The sequence below is a fragment of the Coregonus lavaretus genome (assembly GCF_964263955.1).
Source record: "Coregonus lavaretus genome assembly, chromosome: 25".
Classification (NCBI taxonomy): Eukaryota; Metazoa; Chordata; class Actinopteri; order Salmoniformes; family Salmonidae; genus Coregonus; species Coregonus lavaretus.
The window spans coordinates 26,458,607-26,474,537 of record NC_140012.1 but is presented as its reverse complement, the minus strand read 5'-3'; the positions used below and the strand labels follow the sequence as shown (position 1 = coordinate 26,474,537).

Here is a 15,931-nt window from a genome sequence, read left to right as displayed (position 1 = left end):
ATTACCAACACAGTGATGTACAATAGAACAGTGGAACAATGTTGATGGTGCCGAAAGACACTGTCGCCCTGTTTCTAGCTTCTAGACAACTTTGCAGTATTATTTTGTGTGTTATTATTTGCTCAGAACGTTTCTTGCAATATGACCTACAACTGGAAATAACTTTTGGATATTAGATCGGCGGTCACTCACCAGCATTTCGACCAGAAACTCAACTTCCCTTAATTGATTCATTTGTTTGAATTTCCAGAGGCAATTCCATTCACTCCAGGGGCTGCTTTAAGACGCCGTCGCCAGAGAAGAGGAATAAGAAGTGGGCTTTTAGTCATACCATCCACCGCTTCTGAGTATATTACTCACTAACGTTCAATCCCTTGACAGTAAAGTAGATGAGCTCATGGCGAGGATCTCCATCCAGAGAGACATCAGGGACTGTAACATACTCTGTTTCATGGAATCATGGCTCTCTCCGGATATACTGTCCCCATCCATTCAGCCAGCAGGGTTCTCCATCCATCGCGTGGACAGGGGAAAAAAACTCCTAGAAAAGGAAAGGTGGAGGTGGATGTTTCATGATTAACTACTCATGGTGAGATTGTGGTAACATACAGGACCTCAAGTCCTTTTGTTCTCCCGATCTAGAATACCTCACCATCAAATAATTATCTTCGGTCATCGTCATGGCCGTGTATACCCCCCCCCCCCCCCCCCCCCCCCCCCCAAGCCGACACCGCGACGGCTCTCAAGGAACTACCCTAGACTTTGTGTAAACCGGAAAGCGCATATCCTGAGGCCGCATTTATTGTAGCTGGGGGCTTTAATAAAGGAAATTTGAGGAAAACACTACCAAAGTTTTATCAACACATTTCCTGTGCTACTCGCTCATCGAGCACTCTTGACCATTGCTACGTCCCTTTCCAGGACAGCTACAAGGCCCTCCCCCGCCCCTCCTTTGGCAAATCAGATCACGCCTCCATTTTGCTTCTCCCCTCCTTTAGGCAGAAACTTAAACACAAAGTACCCGTGGTAAGGACTGTTCAACGTTGGTCTGACAAATCGGAATCTGAGAATGGTATTGACGTATACACTGACTCGTGACAGGAAGTGCATAGAGGATGTTGTTCCCACTGTGACGATTAGAACTTATCCAAACCAAAAACCATGGATAGATGGCAGCATTTGCGCAAAACTGAAAGTGCGAACCACCTCATTTAACCACGGTAAGGTGACTGGGAACATGGATGTGTACCAGAGGAGGCTGGTGGGAGGATGGGCTCATTGTAATGGCTGGAATGGAATAATTGGAACATTATCAAACATATAAAAAACACATATTTGACTCCGCTCAATTTAATTCATTCCAGCCATTACAATGAGCCCGTCCTCCTATAGCTCCTCCCACCAACCGCCTCTGACGTGTACAAACAGATGAGCTATGCCTTCCGTAAGGCAATCAAACAGGCAAAATTACAGTACAGGGACAAAGTGGAGTCGCAATTCAACGGCTCAGACGTATGTGGAAGGGACTTCAGACAATCAAGGTTTGTAAAGGGAAAGCCAGCCACATCGCGGACACCGACGCCTTGCTCCTGGACAAGCTAAACACCTTCTTCGCCCGCTTCGAGGAAAACAGTGCTACTGACGCGGGCCATCGCCGCTCACAAAGACTGTGAGATCTCTTTCTTCGTGGCCGACGTGAGTAAGACATTTAAGCGTGTTAACCTTCACAAGGCTGCCAGCCCAGATGGCATCCCAAGCTGCAGCCTCAGAGCATGTGCAGACCAGCTGGCTGGAGTGTTTACGGACATATTCTATCTCTCCCTATCCCAGTCGTCCCCACTTGTTTCAAGATGTCCACCATTGTTCCTGTACCCAAGAAAGCAAAGGTAACTGAACTAAATGACTATCACCCCGTAGTACTCACTTGTCATCATGCAGTGCTTTGAAAGGCTAGTTAAGGTTATATATTTTATTTACCTTTATTTAATCAGAGAGACACCAATGAGACCAGTGTCTATTTTACGAGGGAGTCCTGCATATACAATTTCAAGAAAATCTCCTCCACCTTACCTGACACCCTAGACCAGGGCTGCCCAACCCTCTTCCTGGAGATCTACCGTCCTGTGGGTTTTCAGTCCAACCCTAATTTAACACACCTGATTCTACTTATTAGCTGCTCAACAAGACCTTAACTAGCTGAATCAGATATGCTAAATTAGGGTTGGACTGAAAACCTACAGGACAGTAGATCTCAAGGAAGAGGGTTGGGCAGCCCTGCCCTAGACCAACAACAATTTGCATACTGCACAGATCCACAGATGACACAATTGCCATCGCACTGCCCCTATCCCATCTGGACAAGAGGAATGCCTATGTAAGAATGCTGGTCACCGACTACAGCTCAGCCTTCAACACCATAGTGCCCTCTAAGCTCGGGGCCCTGGGTCTGAACCCCGCCCTGTGCAACTGGGTCCTGGACTTCCTGACGGGCTGACCCCAGGTGGTGAAGGTAGGCAACAACACCTCCGCTACACTGATCCTCAACGTTGGGTCCCCACAAGGGTGCATGCTCAGCCCCCTCCTGTACTCCCTGTTCACCCATGACTGAATGGCCACGCACCTATCCAACTCAATCATCAAGTTTGCAGACAACACAACAGTGGTAGGCCTGATTACCCACAATGACGAGACAGCCTACAGGGAGGAGGTGAGGGCCCTGGCGGAGTGGATTCAGGAAAATAACCTCTCCCTCAACGTCAACAAAACGAAGGACCTGATCATGAACTTCCGGAGACAGCAGAGCGAGCACGCCCCATCCAACTCGACGGGCCGCAGTGGAGAGGGTGAAAAGCTTCAAGTTCCTCGGCGTGCACACCATGACAACCTGAAATGATCCATCCACAGTATGGTGAAGAAGGCACAACAGCGCCTCCTCAACCTCAGGAGGATGAAGAAATTCTGCTTGGCCCCTAAGACCCTCACAAACTTCTATAAATGAACCATTGAGAGCATCCTGTAGGGCTGTATCACGGCCTGGTACGGCAATTGCACTGTCCGCAACGCATCACCGGGGGCACATTGCCTGCCGTCCAGGACATCTACAGCACCCGGTATCACAGGCAGATAAAAATAAAAAAACAGAAATACCTTATTTACATAAGAATTAAGACCCTTTGCTATGAGACTCAAAATTTTGCTCAGGTGCATCCTGTTTCCATTGATCATCCTTGAGATGTTTCTATAACTTGATTGGAGTCCACCAGTGGTAAATGTAATTGATTGGACATGATTTGGAAAGGCACACACCTGTCTATATAGGGTCCCACAGTTGACAGTGCATGTTAGAGCAAAAACCAAGCCATGAGGTCGAAGGAATTGTCCGTAGTGCTCCGAGACAGGATTGTGAAGAGGCACAGATCTGGGGAAGGGTACCAACATTTCTGCAGCATTGAAGGTCCCCAAGAACACAGTGACCTCCATCATTCTTAAATGGAAGAAGTTTGGAACCACCAAGACTCTTCCTAGAGCTGGCCGCCCGGACAAACTGAGCAATCGGGGGAGAAGGGCCTTGGTCAGGGAGGTAACCAAGAACCCGATGTTCACTCTGACAGAGCTTCAGAGTTCCTCTGTGGAGATGGGAGAACCTTCCAGAAGGACAACCATCTCTGCAGCACTCCACCAATCAGTATTTTACGGTAGAGTGGTCAGAGGGAAGCCACTCCTCAGTAAAAGGCGAGTGACAGCGCGCTTGGAGTTTGCCAAAAGGCACCTAAAGACTCTCAGACCATGAAAAACAAGATTATCTGGTCTGATGAAACCAAGATTGAACTATTTGGCCTGAATATCAAATCAAATCAGATTTTATAGGTCACATACACATATATTTCAGATGTTATTGTGGGTGTAGCGAAATGCTTGTGTTCCTAGCTCCTTTCAGTGCAGTAGTATCTAACAATTCACAACAATACACAAATCTAAAAGTAAAAGAATGGAATTAAGAAATATATAAATATTAGGACGAGCAATGTCGGAGTGGCATTGACTAAAATACAGTAGAATAGAATACAGTATATACATATGAGATGAGTAAAGCAGTGTGTAAACATTATTAAAGTGACTAGTGTTTCATTATTAAAGTGGCGTAGTGACTCCATGTCTATGTATATAGGGCAGCAGCCTCTAAGGTGCAGGGTTCAGCCTCATGAGGTTGAAGAGGCGCTGTTGCCGGCAGCTATTGTGAGGGTTAACACGCTTCAATGTCTTACTCATTTCGGCCACGGAGAACGAGAGCCCACAGTCCTTGGGAGTGGGCCGCGTCGGTGGCACTGTGTTATCCTCAAAGCGGGCGAAGGTGTTTAGCTTATCTGGGAGCAAGACATCTGTGTCCGCAACGTGGCTGGTTTTCCCTTTGTAATCCGTGATTGTCTGCCATTGAATTGCGACTCCACTTTGTCTCTGTACTGACGTTTTGCCTGTTTGATTGCCTTACAGAGGGAATAGCTACACTGTTTGTATTCAAACATATTCCCAGTCACCTTGCCATGGTTAAATACGGTGGTTTGCGCTTTCAGTTTTGTGCGAATGCTGCCATCTATCCACGGTTTCTGGTTTGGGTAGGTTTTAATAGTCAACATGGGAACAACATCCCCTATACACTTCCTGATGAACTCAGTCACCGTGTCGGTGTAAACGTCAATGTTATTCTCAGAGGCTACCCGGAACATATCCCAGTCCGCGTGATCAAAACAATTTTCAAGCATGGATTCCGATTGGTGAGACCAGTGTTGAATAGACCTTAACACGGGTACTTCCTGTTTGAGTTTCTGCCTATAGGAAGGGAGGAGCAAAATGGAGTCGTGATTTGATTTGCCGAAGGGAGGGCGGGGGAGGGCCTTGTAGGCATCTTGAAAAGGCGAGTAGCAGTGGTCTCGTGTTTTTCCTAAGCGAGTACTACAGTCAAGTCGGTTCGATCCCCGGGACCACCCATACGTAAAAATGTATGCACACATGACTGTAAGTCGCTTTGGATAAAAGCGTCTGCTAAATGGCATAATATCATAATATTAATGTGTTGATAGAACTTTGCCAAGCGTCACGTCTGGAGGAAACCTGGCACCATCCCTACGGTGAAGCATGGTGGTGGCAGCATCATGCTGTGGGGATGTTTTTCAGCGGCAGGGACTGGGAGACTAGTCAGGATCGAGGGAAAGATGATTGGAGCAAAGTACAGAGAGATCCTTGATGAAAACCTGCTCCAGAGTGCTCAGGACCTCAGAATGGGGTGAAGGTTCACCTTCCAACAGGACAATGACCCTAAGCACACAGCCAAGACAACGCAGGAGTGGCTTCGGGACAAGTCTCTGAATGTCCTTGAGTGGCCCAGCCAGAGCCCGGACTTGAACCCAATCTAAAATAGCTTTGTAGTGACGCTCCTCATCCAACCTGACAGAGCTTGAGAGGATCTGCAGAGAAGAATGGGAGAAACTCCCCAAATACAGATGTGCCAAGCTTGTAGCATCATACCCAAGAAGACTTGAGGCTGTAATCTCTGCCAAAGGTGTTTCAACAAAGTACAGAGTAAATGGTCTGAATATTTATGTAAATTTCATATTTCCATTTGTTATTTTTAATAAATTTTCAAAAATGTCTAAAAACCTGTTTTTGCTTTGTCATTATGGGGTATTGTGTGTAGATTGATTAGGGAAAAAACAATTTAATCCATTTTAGAATAAGGCTGTAACATCAAAAAATGTGTAAAAAGCCAAGGGGTCTGAATACTTTCCGAATGCACTGTATACTGTATTATACACTCGGTGAGTCGAGTCCTAATGCCGATTGCAAAAAAAATTATTTGTACTGTTCTAATTACGTTGGTAACCAGTTTATAATAGCAATAAGGCACCTCTGGGGTTTGTGGTATATGACCAATATACCACGGCTAAGGGCTGTTCTTATGCGTGCATAAGAACAGCCCTTAGCCATGGTATATTGGCATAAACCACACCCCCTCGGGCCTTATTACGTAATTGTATTCTAGTCAAGGCTCATCCTATATAACTACTGCTGTACACACCTTTCTATTCATATACTGTCTACACACACCATCATATACATATATATTTATATTCCGGACTCTGACTAAGCTTGTTCTGATATTTCGTTATTTCTTTATTTTTAGGGATTTGTGTGTATTGTTTTGTATAGTTCGGTATTACTGCACTGTTGGAGCTAGAAACATAAGCATTTAGCTTCACCTGCGATAACATCTGCAAAATATGTGTATGTGACCAATATAATGTGATTTGATGTTGGCACATTTACTATTGTTATTACAGTAAATAAGGGGCAGATGAGTTTTAACTGTTTGAGTTAACATAATCAGCTTGATTCTCCCACCCTTTGGGACAACGTGCTTGGCCCATGACGTTTGTCAGTGAGCTAATGCCGTGTTTCCCAACTCCAGTGCTCGAGTAGCCACAACAGTACACATTCAAATTTTAGCCCTGGACAAGCATACCTGATTCAACTCGTCAACTAATCATCAAGCCTTCGATTAGTTAAATCAGGTGTGTTTGTTGAGGGCTACAACAAAAATGTGTGCTGTTTGGGGTACTCGAGGACTGGAGTTGGGAAACGCTGAGCTAATGCATGGAGGCCTATGAAATGTTTGCTTCATTGGAACATAATAACCCAGCTCGCATTAGATTTATGCCTGATTACCTCACTCACCCCTTTACCCGATCATGGGCTGCCATCAATCCAACCCCATTTCCAGCAGAGAAGAAAGATAACTCTGGGATAATTGGTTTATGCACTGGGGTAATTTCTCTCTCTGACTGAAACTCAATTGGAGAATGCGATAACTCAGTGAGACAAATGCTCATGGCCGTATTTAATAAATCATGTCCGAGTAGGAGTGCTATACAGACAGCTGGGTACCTGATCCTAGATCAGCACTCCTACTCCGAGCGACATGGGGGAGGGGGAGGGGGAGGGGGAGGGGGAGGGGGAGAGAGAGATATGTCACAGACCCAGAACAACAAAGAGTCATTGTGCTGCTAGTGCATGATTCCACTGCCTGTCTTGAAGGGACTGAAAATTGTAAATTATACAGTGGAATTTTGGCCCACTCTTGCATGCAGAACTGCTTTAACTCAGCAACATTTGTGGGTTTTCAAGCATGAACTGCTGGTTTCAAGTCTCAATCTAAAACATGAGACTTTAAGTTTTATTGACTTTGGCCTGCACAATTTGATTTACTGAGATGATATTTTATAACATGAAAGTCTATCTCTAAATACACATGAAAAACATACATATAATGGATTGTAAATATTAATTTACAGTGAATTTGATGTTGGTTGTTGAATACTCTGTTCTGATGCAATATTTAATATTATGATGCCTATGTACCCGTTGCTTCTAGTGGTCAACTAGGAACAGTAACTTTTTTGTCCATTACCTTTTTGTGCAACATTGTTTCTTTCAAGTGGAGCCGTCTGTCCACTCTCCATACACCACATCCGCGAGGAGACTGGTTTCCGCTAGTTACCACAGCCACAAAGTCAAATAAAAAAATTGCTTTATGGTTTTAATTTACGGTTAGGCATAAGGTTAGCAGTGTGGTTAATGTTAGGTTTAAAATCACGTTTTAAGAAGATATATTGTACAAATGGGCGGGGTTTATGACTTTGCGGCTGTCGTAACTAGCGACCACCGGGTAAATAAATTACTTTATAGAGCTCAATATATCTTGCACTGTTCATATAACGATTAGAATGAAGAAGATTTACTTTAACGCGAAATTTCTAAATATTTGAAAGTGGGGAGGGCATGTAGTTTCGATTTTGCTTTTATCGCATGGGGGATTGGCTGTTGTGTTGCATTGTATCTCTCACCCTTTGCTCTCCATATTGTGCAACATTTAGCTGAATTCAGAGGACTCGACCCATAAATTCGCAGTGAAGGTCTGAAGAGCCATGGAAATATCTTTCGCAGGCAAGCGGGCCATAGTCACCGGGGCAGGAAAAGGTAAGAAAACTACCACCATATTTAAAGAAACAGTGACAACGTCTGGTTTGCTGCAAAAATACAACCAAATGCACTTAGGATAAGTAAACCAAACTTGTACATGTTGTTTTGAGCTCAAACTAAGCAACATCCAATGTGTCCTGAAAGAACCACTGTCATGTTTGTGGGTGACCGAATAACCTAAACACGATCGAAATGTGTGTGTCAGGTTGGCCGTCACACTGAGCTCTCCAGTGAGTAATGGTCATTGTGTTTATGGATATTTTCACACAGGCATCGGCCGGGCCACAGCGCTTGCTCTGGCGCGCTGCGGGGCAGAGGTCGTGGCTGTCACACGCACGCGGGCTGACCTGGATAGCCTTCTTCTGGAGGTAACCCCCCCTGCACCACTCATAAACACCCCCCATACCCCTACAACAGTGGTGGTCGGTGCTGTTTAAGATTGGGGAGGAAGTGGTTTTTTTAATGAGCATGGCCTTATTTCTATTACAGCATACTGGATGTCTGTCATTCATATTTCATTCATCTAGCTAAATGTGATACTCAAATGTTCCCTATACCCATGATGAGGTTGCTACAACCTAGCCTAAGAATGAAAGTTTATAATGTAGGTGCACATGTCAAGAGACAAATTGGAGTAATCAAGGTAACAGACAGTGACACTTTCAATAACGCCTTGCACACTCTTGCCTGCATCTAGCTGATCTTGACTTGGAAGAGTTCCAGTGTTGGATAGCCTTAGCCAGCTAGCTAACATAAATAGCATTCCTCTCGGTTTGAGCCAGGTGTTTGAGTAGACTAAATTAGCTAGCTGCATTAGCTAGCTAAGTAAGTGAAAGTGAAAAAATAAAACAAAATATAGCTAGCTCTCTCTCTGTTGCTTCTCCTTAATTTTTGAAGAAATTAATTTGTTCAAAACTTGTTCAACTATTGTCTTTCTCTCTCTTTGAGTCAACTTCTCACCACATGTTATGCACTGCAGTGCTAGCTAGCTGTAGCTTATGCTTTCTGTACTAGATTCATCCTCTGATCCTTTGATTGGATGGACAACATGTCAGTTCATGCTGCAAGAGCTCTGATAGGCTGGAGGACATTATACAGTCGTCATAATTACCGTGTAAGTCTATGGAAGGAGGTGAGAACCATGAGCATCCTAGGTTTTGTATTTAAGATGGATGGTCCTCCCCTTCCTCCTCTGAGGAGCCTCCAGTGCATTACGACCCTCATATCCCCCAAGCCCAGCCCCCCTCCACTGCTCAGGGTCCTGACCCCCCGTTGTTTGCTCTTTTGTCCCCTTATAGGACCTCTCCTCTCCACTAGCCATATACGCATATCATTAGAGGCTAGCTAGTTTTCCCCGCTGCTCTTTTCACCTCCATGTCCCATTGTTTCCGCTCCGTGACGAGAGATGATGGGAGATTCTTTGCGGTGATTCGTTGAGGTGCTTCTCTCTGTTGTCTTTTCTCTCTATGTGATTGGTTCTGGTGCTGGTTGTTCCCTGCAGTGTCCGTCCATCAGGCCAGTGTGTGTGGACCTTGGGGACTGGGGGGCCACAGAGGAGGCGCTACGTGAGGCCGGCGGTAATGTGGATCTGCTGGTGAATAACGCAGCCTATGCCATGCTGCAGCCCTTCCTAGAGGTCACCCCCGACCAGTTTGACATGTAAAGACGCACTCATTGCTGTTCTTTAAATCAGCAATTCTCAACTGGCGGGGGGGGGTGTTTCGAATGAAAAAACAACAACACATTTTTATAATTTTTTTGGGGAAATGAAAAATACTCCAGTCTGAACTTAAACTACTAAAGCCAGGTAGAAAGTGTGTAGAAATGATAATGAATCTACATTTTAAAAACAATTTGTCCGAATTTTTGTATTTTCAATAGAGCTTTTAGCAGCGCTATTTAGCGTATTTGGTAGATTTTTTTTATTGGTCTCAAACCAGTGAGCTTACTAACATTCTTCATCAAGAATATGGGCAAAATTGATTATTGACAATGGAAATGGTTGGAATGTTGATCCCTTGTCATATAAATTGCTACATTTACTATCAATATTGCATTAAAAATAGCTTTTTGATGATTTTGTATCGCAATGTGAATATTGGGTTGCAACTGAGACAACCTGGGCCAATTTGGGTCCCGAGGCAAAACCAGTTGAGAACCACTGCTTTAAATCATGTTGTGATTGTAATTCATATTTATAGAAGTGAAACACAAGTCACTCAAGACTCAGTATAAGGACTTTGTATTAGACCTACATATTAGACCTGTTCATTTAAACATGGTTTAAAAATAGCTTTCCAGATAACATGGTTTAAATAAACAAGGTATGTCTGTGTTACCTCCAGGTGGCTAGTTACACAGCAGAAATATTCCAAACATAGCTTTATATCTGGACATTAATAGGAATATCTCATAAATCCCATTAAGATGTATTGATTCCTTCCTATTACCAGATCCTTTAACATCAACGTGAAGGCTGCCCTCCATGTCTCTCAGGTAAGAAAAGGCTGTCAGAAATGGAATTGGCTCCCTGTAAGATAGTTATATGTTATACTTAACAGTTTCTCCATACTCACTGTGCGTTCTCTGTCTCTCTCTCTTTCTCTCTCTCTGTGTGTGTGTAGATCGTGGCCCGGGGTATGAAGGCCAGAGGAACAGGAGGCTCCATAGTGAACATCTCCAGCCAGGCGTCTCAGTGTGCCCTCCGAGACCACACTGTCTACTGTAAGTCACTGACACAGAGAGGGACCAGACAGCGTAACACATACAGTGGGGAGAACAAGTATTTTGCAGGTTTTCCTACTTACAAAGCATGTAGAGGTCTGTAATTTTTATCATTTTTATCATATCAACTGTGAGAGACGGAATCTAAAACAAAAATCCAGATAATCACATTGTATGATTTTTAAGTAATTAATTTGCATTTTATTGCATGACATAAGTATTTGATACATCAGAAAAGCAGAACTTAATATTTGGTACAGAAACCTTTGTTTGCAATTACAGAGATCATACGTTTCCTGTAGGTCTTGACCAGGTTTGCACACACAGCAGCAGGGATTTTGGCCCACTCCTCCATACAGACCTTCTCCAGATCCTTCAGGTTTCGGGGCTGTCGCTGGGCAATACAGACTTTCAGCTCCCTCCAAAGATTTTCTATTGGGTTCAGGTCTGGAGACTGGCTAGGCCACTCCAGGACCTTGAGATGCTTCTTATGGAGCCACTCCTTAGTTGCCCTGGCTGTGTGTTTCGGGTCGTTGTCATGCTGGAAGAACCAGCCACGACCCATCTTCAATGCTCTTACTGAGGGAAGGAGGTTGTTGGCCAAGATCTCGCGATACATGGCCCCATCCATCCTCCCCTCAATACGGTGCAGTCGTCCTGTCCCCTTTGCAGAAAAGCATCCCCAAAGAATGATGTTTCCACCTCCATGCTTCACGGTTGGGATGGTGTTCTTGGGGTTGTACTCATCCTTCTTCTTCCTCCAAACACGGCGAGTGGAGTTTAGACCAAAAAGCTCTATTTTTGTCTCATCAGACCACAAGACCTTCTCCCATTCCTCCTCTGGATCATCCAGATGGTCATTGGCAAACTTCAGACGGGCCTGGACATGCGCTGGCTTGAGCAGGGGGACCTTGCGTGCGCTGCAGGATTTTAATCCGTGATGGCGTAGTGTGTTACTAATGGTTTTCTTTGAGACTGTGGTCCCAGCTCTCTTCAGGTCATTGACCAGGTCCTGCCGTGTAGTTCTGGGCTGATCCCTCACCTTCCTCATGATCATTGATGCCCCACGAGGTGAGATCTTGCATGGAGCCCCAGACGGAGGGTGATTGACCGTCATCTTGAACTTCTTCCATTTTCTAATAATTGCGCCAACAGTTGTTGCCTTCTCACCAAGCTGCTTGCCTATTGTCCTGTAGCCCATCCCAGCCTTGTGCAGGTCTACAATTTTATCCCTGATGTCCTTACACAGCTCTCTGGTCTTGGCCATTGTGGAGAGGTTGGAGTCTGTTTGATTGAGTGTGTGGACAGGTGTCTTTTATACAGGTAACGAGTTCAAACAGGTGCAGTTAATACTGGTAATGAGTGGAGAACAGGAGGGCTTCTTAAAGAAAAACTAACAGGTCTGTGAGAGCTGGAATTCTTACTGGTTGGTAGGTGATCAAATACTTATATCATGCAATAAAATGCAAATTAATTACTTAAAAATCATACAATGTGATTTTCTGGATTTTTGTTTTAGATTCCGTCTCTCACAGTTGAAGTGTACCTATGATAAAAATTACAGACCTCTACATGTTTGTAAGTAGGAAAACCTGCAAAATCGGCAGTGTACCAAATACTTGTTCTCCCCACTGTACATCCCATCAAAACACACAGCAGCTATAGTGCCATTATATCAGTGAACTCATTAAATCTTGATATAGTTGATATTTGAATGGATACTGTCTTTCTGTGTATGCAGGTTCCACTAAAGGAGCTCTGGACATGCTGACTAAGGTTATGGCCCTGGAGCTTGGACCCTATCAGGTAACTACAGGAGGACTGACCCAATAGCAGAGAGCACACATCAAGACACACATGGTTCTTCTGATGTCAAACCAGTACATTACATCTCTGTCTGCAACAGTTGTATTGTATTGTGGTGGCAGCATCATGTTATGGGTATTCTTGTCACCGGCAGGGACTGGGAAGTTTGTCAGGATCAAAAGAAACATGAAAGGAGCAAAGCCCCAATAAAAAGTTAGAGGAAACCCTGCCTCAGTTTTCTTTATACCTAACCCTGGGATAGTTTTATTTTTCATGCAGGACAATTACAAATGTTTTTATGCCAAAGATACCAGAATGGCTTTCCAATGGGTGTTGAGTGTTCCTGAATTGTCTAGTCTCCATCTTGACTTAAATCTGTTTGAAAATCAGAGACAAGGTTTGAATATTACTGCCCATCAACCAAATTTACTGAGCTTGAGAAATTTTGACAAAAAACGATGGATATATGTTGCCCTAAGAGCAGTGGGTGTCCCAGTGTGGCTACGGCCTCCCCTGAAATCTGATTGGCAACTCCACTCCCCCCCCCCAGAAATTCTGAGATCTGATAGGTCGTCTCTGAATATATTGATAATTCTGACCAAGACGCGCACCAACAGCAAGCCTCATCAATCTCACCGGAGAAAGCATCCAAGTGAGCAAAACGGTGCCCCTGAAGCAAGGACAGCAGAGTCCCCCCCATCTTCAGAAAACATCGGAAGCCCTACCTCTTCAGAGTATCCCCGTTTCGTGAACTAACACTCACACTTGACTTTTCCCCCTACTAGCACTGACTTTGCTGATAGCTACTTTATTGAGGAAAAATGTACTTACTATGACTGAGATACACTGAGTGTACAAAACATTAGGAACACCTTCCTAATATTGAGTTGCACCCCCTTTTGCCCTCAGAAAAAGGTGTCGAAAGCATTCCACAGGGATGCTGGCCCATGTTGACTCCAAAGTTTCCCACGGTTGTGTCAAGTTGGCTGGATGTCTTTTGGGTGGTGGACCATTCTTGATACACACAGGAAACTGTTGAGCGTGGAAAAACCCAACAGCGTTGCAGTTCTTGACACATTCAAACCGGTATGCCTGGCACCTACTACCATACCCCGTTCAAAGGCACTTAAATCTTTTGTCTTGCCCATTCACCCCCTGAATGGCACACATACACAATCCATGTCTCAATTGTCTCAATACTTAAAAATCCTTCTTGAACCTGTCTCCTCCCCTTCATCAATAACATCAATAAGGGATCATAGCTTTCCCCTGGATTCACCTGGTCAGTCTATGTCATGGAAATTGTTCCTAATGTTTTGTACACTCAGTGTATGTGGTTGTCCCACCTAGCTACCTTAAGATGAATGCACTAACTGTAAGTCGCTCTGGATAAGAGCGTCTGCTAAATGACAAAAATGTAAATGTAAAAATATATGTGTAGCCCATGTATCTGAGTCTGTATGGCCAAAAGGAGTATGACATGTCATATTATTTTGGCCAGACGGCACCAGATACATGGGCTACACATACTAAGAGAGAGGGGCGCTGTTTGCCTTGCTCTGATGCTTTCTCTGGTGAAATAGATTCAGCCTCTTGCTAATTGAAGGAAAATTATGAAACACGGATAGACACGAATGAGAAATAATTGTATACCTTTTGTTTCTTTTTTTTATTGTAACATTTGTTGGGTACCATGAATACACTACACTTTGTAGGCTGAATGTCATCAGACTTATGGTGTTTGTAAAATATCTCTGTTTCAATTCAAATGGCGGGTGCACAGTGCACTGTTCGGATGCTGGACTTATTTTGGAGTAGATGAACATGCGCAGGTCACCTACTTAACCTACTTTTTGAAGTGTTGGTAGAATCTTATTCAGAATCTCTTCATTTTAATTGTTTTAATAATTCAGAAATGTTCTATACTTTTCCTTTCACTGGAAAGCTGGCAAAAAATATCAAATGTAATATTTTTTTTATTGAATTTTAAGGCAGCAAAAATGTGAAGACCTTCACTAGGCATGTATTGGTTATCTAGAGTGACTAGGGTTAAGTGTCTTGCTCAAGGGCACATTGACAGAGTTATCACGTAGTCAGCTTGGGGATTTGAACCAGCGACCTTTTGGTTACTGGCCCAACACTCTTAACCGCTAGGTTACCTGCCTTATTGACTGATAAGTATTGATTGATGTGGTGTACTTGTTTCTTGCTAGATCCGTGTGAACAGTGTGAACCCCACAGTCGTAATGACTGAGATGGGGAGACTGGGATGGAGCGACCCTGACAAGGCCAAGACCATGACCTCACGCATCCCTCTGGGACGATTTGCAGGTCACATACATGTTGTTTTCTTACTAATATGTTATTTATATACTGTATATTAGATGTACTCGTCTTTGTTAACACAGCTAACCATGGACATCTGATCACCCATATACTGCCCAACCACACTCTTAATCATGTGATAGCGGCACATGGTGATGTGGGTGTCTGTTACTTTATGGTTGTGTGAGTGTGTATTATTATATGGTGACGTGTGTGTGTGTGTGTGTGCATGCGTGTGTTCCTCCCTGCAGAGGTGGAGGATGTGGTGAACTCTATCCTGTTCCTGCTCAGCGATAAGAGTTCTATGACCAACGGGGTCACTCTGCCTGTGGACGGAGGCTTCCTGGCCTGCTAACCTCTCACCTTCTCATTCTACCTCTTGATTGGCAGGCGTAGTCATATCCCATGTTTCCATGGTGTCCACTAGTACCTTTTTCATTCCTCTTCAATCACTGATTATATTCAGACTTGATTTTGTTTTATTTTACTGATTACATGTATCACCCAGAACAATAAAACCTTAATGAATCTTTGAGCTGCCCTGTTTGTTGTAATCTTAAAAAATTGAATTTATTTAGCAAATTGTGGTTGCAGATTGTGGGTGTGTGTTCGCTTATAGACAAAACTGCTGGATGAGACTAGTGTAATGCAGTATGATGACACAAACAAAAATGTGTTTACAAAACACAATACAGTACAACATTTGGTATTTATTATTAAACATATAAATATTTTGTACCACTGAAATGTGAAGTCATAAAAAATAAGATAAACAATCTTACAGTACATTACCAGTGCATTAAAGCGTTCTTCTTCATCAATAACGGACTAGAAGCACTTTTTCAGTAGTACAGTATCAATATTTTTTTCAGAATTCAAATGTGGAACAGTCAGTTTCTTAAGATATCTCATTTTAATATTATAACATGGATACTTTAAGCATGTCATATAACATGTTTGTATTAATGTCAAGGTTCATCAAAGTATTGGTGTCAGTATCTTCACAGATCCATTAACATTGAACCCAGCATAGAGGGGCTGA

General features: G+C 43.7%; 2 protein-coding genes across 2 annotated transcripts in view; both read left to right on the top strand.

Moving 5' to 3' along the window:
• Positions 1-15,931, top strand: part of LOC311100351 (putative nuclease HARBI1) — a 1,214,110-nt gene that overhangs the window by 966,789 nt on the left and 231,390 nt on the right. The gene's annotated exons all lie outside the window — the stretch shown is intronic.
• On the top strand, positions 7,546-15,422 carry dcxr (dicarbonyl/L-xylulose reductase). The gene is made up of 9 exons (XM_084141249.1): positions 7,546-7,720; positions 7,929-8,031; positions 8,305-8,402; positions 9,536-9,693; positions 10,488-10,530; positions 10,659-10,758; positions 12,500-12,564; positions 14,778-14,895; positions 15,141-15,422. The coding sequence occupies exons 2-9, from the start codon at positions 7,980-7,982 to the stop codon at positions 15,242-15,244; spliced, it is 738 nt and encodes a 245-aa protein (XP_083997375.1). The 5' UTR covers positions 7,546-7,720; positions 7,929-7,979; the 3' UTR covers positions 15,245-15,422.